This window comes from Schistosoma haematobium, chromosome 7 (genome assembly GCF_000699445.3).
Source record: "Schistosoma haematobium chromosome 7, whole genome shotgun sequence".
NCBI lineage: Eukaryota > Metazoa > Platyhelminthes > Trematoda > Strigeidida > Schistosomatidae > Schistosoma > Schistosoma haematobium.
This window is the reverse complement of record NC_067202.1, coordinates 15365950-15372230: the sequence shown is the minus strand read 5'-3', so window position 1 is coordinate 15372230 and position 6281 is coordinate 15365950. Positions and strand designations below refer to the sequence as shown.

Below are 6281 nucleotides of genomic sequence, written 5' to 3'. Positions count from 1 at the left end.
AAGAGAGCTAGTTCTGCCCTAGGACTCAATGCTATACCTACGCCGGCGAGGCCACGGGAAGCAGAATCAGGGCTTCCAGATAGACGAAATGTGAATCGAGTTGGTTCTTTATTTTGGCATGGTGAGGTCAAATGAATGACGCTACTCGGATCCTGCATACACGTTTCGGAGACGCAGCACACATCGATGGAGCGGGATTCTAAAGTTCTAGCCAGGAATGTTTTTTGTCCTATTTGGCACGGTGTTCGGACGTTAAAAGCTCCTACGTGTAGTTTAGAGCGTGGTTTCAGGAGACCAGGAATAACGTTCCGCGTATCCGAATCGTTGCATTAGCAGCGCGAGGTGATAAAGGGACGTGAGAAGGGTTAGTCATGGAGATAAGAGAGGTATTATGAGGTGTAGAAAGGATTTGAATGTGACCAACTTGGTCTCGTGTGCTGTTACGGGTGTGAGGGCTGATATCACTTCCCGGCTGCCCACACCGTGGAAGGGTTCTTCTGGAGGTACCTGAAAAGGAAATTGGATTAGTGTTGGCCTTAACGACCTGGGAGCGTAACTGCAGAGCCCAAGGGACAACTGCTTGAGGCCGGTCGCGCACGGCCTTTCCGTGGGAGGTTTTTGACGTGTTAGCTCCGTTCTTCAAAGGGCCTTACCGCCGGAGACGGAAATCCGTGAGGTAAGGCGAGGTGTGACATCTTTAGGGTTGACCTTATCTAGCCCCACCCCTCCTTGTGGGAAGGCAGCATCGCTGTCATGCTGGTTGTCTGAGGGAAACACCTTATTGTTGTCACACCCCTCTACAGTTAGCAGTACGACTTTGCCCTCAGACCTTGAGTTGCTGCTTTTAGTCTTACTGTTCTCCAATCGACCTGCCTGGCATGGTAGAACCTACAGGAACATATGTTCCAGTCAATATAGCTCGGTTGGGTCATCACGATAGGCAAGCCCGACCACCACGTCAAGGTAGCAGCTTCGGTTGGGGTCTTTTAACCAAGTATATAACTGATAATATAATAAGTATCTCATTCCAAATGACTGTTATTATTTTTGTGATGTAAACATATAACACTGAGCTATATATTAAAACATCTGTTTAAAACAGATTAACATTGCTCACTGGCCAGCCGGATCAAATCTTTCCCAAGACAAAACACCTATTGTCTATTGCAAGGTCAAAGAGAATTTACAGACTTAAAAAGTTGACGAGTTTGTGAGACAATCTGAGACTAGTAAAGCTTACCGATGAACAAAAATTATCTTAGGATTGTTACAGTAATTCAGAAGTACATAAATCTGTTAGAAAATACCATTACTTTGGGACAACGGACCACACAGTAGTTGTTATTTGTTTGAATCATCAAGGTACACGCCTTTGTGGACTATCGTTTACAAAATAGTAAATAAGAAATGCATTGATACAAGAGATTTCCACAAAGTAACATGAAGAATTCCTTACTTTGAACGTTCAACACAGCTCTAGTCACTGGGGTCGATTCATTTAATAAGGACTGTGATGATGAAGTATTTAAAGCACCAATTACTAAAGGTGGTGAACCATCCAAAGAGAATTGTTGATTTCTATCCATATTTCCTTGAATAGTAGATGTTAATAAATCAGTATGATGTTGGACAGTAAGTGTAGTTTCAGCATTTTCTTTTGCATTATTTATACTTTCATTAGTATTAACAACCGAAGCACGTGCACGCCATTCTTTTTCAATTAGGCTACTAGCAGTTGCTAAAGTTACTAGACCTGAAGATTCTTGAATATCATTTACGGACATTGTAGTTACAGCAGTTGACAACGCTACAGCGGCCATAGCAGCAACAGGTCCTAAATGTCCAGGAGAAAGAAATGAAATCAATGATGAACCGGAAGATGGAGTTGACATAAAAGAAGAGGAAGAAGATGAAGAATCACTATCATTGACAGTTGGTCCAGGGACAGACACTGAAAAGCATAATTCACCATTTGAGATTTGATTATTTTCAACGGCAGATCGATTATCATTAGCTGTCTGAGAATTTCTGTTTGTCATAGTTCGAAGTAGACGAGGTAAAACACTCATGGCGTTTGTTTCACATGTGTTTATTACAGTTAGACCATCTGAATCTGGTGGTTGTGACTGTCGTGAAATTTTAATCTAAAAAGTAAAAGGCACCGAATATTTAATAGGAACAACGGAAGCTATCACCAAATCCAGATCCATATTGGAAAACATCACATGAAAAAATGATATATTTAGAGAGGAATAACAATCTGATAAAAAATCTAATGGGTCTACCTACTCAAATGAATAGTATGACTAATAATCAATGAATAGCTTATTTTATTATTTTATTTTAACATATAGATATTGGTACAAGGAGGCACCAAATACATATGGGCCACACAAATCTCATTTGATATGTGTAAGGGCTGTGATACTGCCAGGGTGCCCAAACCGAAGCAGGTGGTTTTCTTAGGGGGCCACACCCCGAGCCTTCGACCTGAAGGTCTGATCCACAAGGCAGTGGAGCATCGTGAGGAGATGCAATCCCATGGTAGCCGGTGATCAACGATTGGTTCATACGCCATTTGTTCCCGCAGGATACTGGAGCCCATGTGCACCATTGGTTTGGAATGAAGGTTTTCTAACTCCCCTAGATAAATCCACCATGTCTACCAACCCGGTTAAACCCTGAGCCGGACATTTGCTTTTCGTCCTCCCAATTTCGTAAACAACACCCCCGCCACGAGAAGGCGATGAGTAGGACTTCCCTGGCAGAGGCTATATACGCTTGGCCATGTGAGAGCATTTGGAGAGGGAGGGCGGACTCTCCCCACTCTCGGCCGTACCAGGGCATTTGGGGGCTAGCCTAGCACAAATGCTAACTCGACTCACACCATATCGGAACAAAGAGATGAAACTAATAAGATGAGTAACAAAAGATTCGAAATAATAGTAGCATAAACAATAATAAACATCGAGAACATGGTTAAAAAAGATAACTATGAAGAAATATGGGAACTCAATATCTAAAGAAAAATAAAGAGTGCATGTATGTGTTACTGCAATAGTTTCTAAGTCATGCCATCCAATGTACTCAACGAATAATCAGTCATTGCCCGGATCATAACAAGATAGCCCGCATTTACCAACAGGTTTTAGTCCAACAGTCCATGATTTTATAAACTGGTCTGAAATCTTTTGGATTTATTCTAACCTACTTCATATGCCATCACGCCTCCAGATGGGCGGCTGTATATATAGAGTTGTTCATAAAAATCAGTAGGCCAATGTACAACCTGAGACAATAATGACTAGCTAGAAATTCCCTAGTCGAACCACATGATCAAATATTTGGTGAGAAACAAATGAAGCAAAAAATAATTAAAATAACCCATCGCGTCATTGAATACGAAAAAGAGAAATCAGCAAAGAAAATTTTCTTTTCGACGAAATCATTTACTTAAGCTGTACACTCGTATATATAGTTATTTAGAAAATATATGTCTATAGGTAGATAGAAAAGATTGCATCACAAAAATGGATTCGAGAATAAATAACAAATGAGGTTACGTACTAATCAACTAATCTACCCCCATGTCTATAAGATGAATTGTTAAAAGACTTTGATTTATTCTAGATTTCCTAAAAAGGAACTGATGTGGCTACCGAAGAATCAGTTTTGTCAGTTTTAAGATAACAAACAACGATGAATATGAACAGATTTCTGACGCACTACCGGAGAGCATTTACTAAGATCCCAGTGGTATAACTGCAGATAAATATCCAAATGCAGTGATCTATAAAGAGCACCGTCAGACGAGTTTACATAATGGAACGATATTGAGTCTGTAATAATTGTACATAAATAGGGAAAATAACGGTTGATTCGCCTAACTCATTGAACTATTTGGAACCATCTACTGTTAATCAGTGATCTTAATTTAACACGATATTTATCTAGTTAACTGAACTGTTAGAAATCGAGTGGTTATTTCTATTTTTATGAACCATTTTTTGGAGGTTTGAGTACTCAGCTATGAAATACGAAATTGAATTTAGTTGGACTGCTTATTAGGTCAGAAATATATTAACACAAAATGAGCTCAAAAAGTAATTAATATATGGTTGGAATAAAATCAAAATTAACTCACAGCAGCAAGTTTTACAGCATCATCCATGAGTTCCCCTTGGTCCCGTTTGAGTTTTCCATGGCTACATGACAAGTAAAACGTACTAAATTAAGTTTGAATGCAAGGACACAAATGAAACCTTATATCATAGATTTTACGTTGTTTATACAACTGACCGATTATTTAAAAAGCCACACAAACTTACCTACTCTAGGTGATCTGAACCTGATGTTACAGAAAAACCTATCGTTGTAGTCAGTCATGCCATAAATATTTACTTACCAAAGACGAGTAAGTCTTGTTTCTTGGTATTACAATAAAGAATTATTGCTAAATATTTAGGGAGAAAATCGAGTGATACATAACATCAAAATACTTTATAGTTAAGTTTTCCAACCCGGACAAAACAAGTGGGACGAAACATTACTTCTTGAGTAAATGATTAGGGGATAATAAAACTTGTGAAAATATTCCAACTGTTACTACAGAATGGAAAACCGTGTTTCACCGGTCACATTGAGACAGCACTTCTGTACTCTATTTTAAAGCTTTTCCCCAGTTGGTAAATGAACAAGTTTGTTATTAGTCTCGCGTGCAGGACCGTGAATAAACACTGCTGAGGAGTCCCACACTAAGACGAAACGGCCCTCCAGTGCCCCCAGGTTTTCAACAGTGGTTTTTACATTAATCGGTTCACGATCTCACTAAGAACAAGTGTGTTCACAAATTTTATATTTTACGGTGATTTTACTTTAAAATTAATTTGGTCGTTCGATGAGAGTATAAACTAGTCACACATTACCTAAATTAGTTCGGCAATATACAATCCAGTACGATCAGCAAGAACACGAGAACTCGTATTATGATCTTAAATTCAGAAACAATTGTCACATTAAAAATGTAGCTCAGGTTGAACAAGTGCCAAGAAGCCAAAACTTGAACGCCACTGATGAGACTGGAAGTAGCTGCAAGTCAGCAAACAAGACAACAATCAGAGCTACGCTACAAAAATTCACATAATAGAAGTATATCTTAAGATATAAAATGAACAGTGCATGATTTTGTTGGTTTTCACTAGTAAATACACGGATAGACTGATAGAAAACCAAGATTTTAAGTTGAGATAGCTTAAGGTACCAGACCTTGAAGGTCTATATTTGTAATGTGACAAATATAAGTTTGCATTTAACAGACCAAGATGTATATATCTTAAAAATCGAAAATATACCATTGCGTTTAATACTGGAAATAAATTACAACTGGCAAACCCAACTTAAGCCCTAAAACATGTGAGAAATGTGTTTCAAAATACCATAAGCAGGTTTTTCGCTGGACAAAAACATAGTCTCTATAAAAGACAGACCACTGGACATCTAAAAGTTGGACCATTACTAATGTTACAATGAACAAGCACTTCTTTTATAACTCTGTAATCTTTTTAGTATGAAGTATGGTCTATAAAAACATTTGGTCCCTCGGAAAACTCTCAGAAAGTTACCGAGTGACCATTCAATCCGTAAACACGGAGGTTACTAATTGATGATTAACCATCAACTCAATTGTGCTGCATATCTGACGATATACTACTGTACGTACCTTCTAGGTAAAGTGACTGCTGGTTCCAAGGCGCTACCTCGAGTTGAGTAAATCTCGCACTGATCCATAGGACCACCAAACAGAGCTTAAACTCCACGGGTACAGCTGTTCACAAACGAAACAAGGTGCGCCAAGGGAGGGAGTAACTTCACAACCAATGAAACAAAAACGAAACGGTTTTCCATAATTGAGAACTATTTATTTATCAGATTCAAGATTAATACATTCAGGACATACTTCTTTGAAGTCACAAACAAGTCCGCGGTCTGTTTGACAATAGATGGTTCAAATTGTTCAAACGGTTGTGGACAGAATACAAGAAGCTTTCGCTTAACGGGCTTCCGTGTCTAGTAGCAATGTATCACCAATACCTCCAGGCAGAAATCTAGGTATATTAAAGATAACAGAGGCAAAAAAGGAGTTGGTAAATCATAATAAGATGTTATCCTTAGTCCTTAAGAATATGTCAAGTTTCCTCTTAAAGGACTTCCGAGAAGTCATTTGGACTAGTTCAGCCGACAGCGAATTCCAGCATTTGACAACTCTTGAGGAGTAGAAGTTT

General features: G+C 38.8%; 1 protein-coding gene across 2 annotated transcripts in view; it reads right to left on the bottom strand.

The window, feature by feature from the left end:
• The window catches only part of MS3_00009690 (uncharacterized protein), a 44807-nt gene extending 38797 nt beyond the window's left edge, over positions 1 to 6010 (bottom strand). Inside the window, exons 1-4 of one of the 2 annotated variants that reach the window (XM_051218091.1) lie at positions 5957 to 6010; positions 5720 to 5913; positions 4145 to 4205; positions 1457 to 2144 (exon numbers count right to left, since the gene is read on the bottom strand). In XM_051218091.1, coding sequence (XP_051064527.1) covers positions 1457 to 2144; positions 4145 to 4205; positions 5720 to 5787 — 817 coding nt within the window. In that variant the 5' untranslated portion in view covers positions 5788 to 5913; positions 5957 to 6010. Of the gene's footprint in view, positions 1 to 1456; positions 2415 to 4144; positions 4206 to 5719; positions 5914 to 5956 lie in introns of those variants that run through there. The other variant, XM_051218092.1, reaches the window with a different exon arrangement.
• Positions 6011 to 6281: the final 271 nt, after the last annotated feature.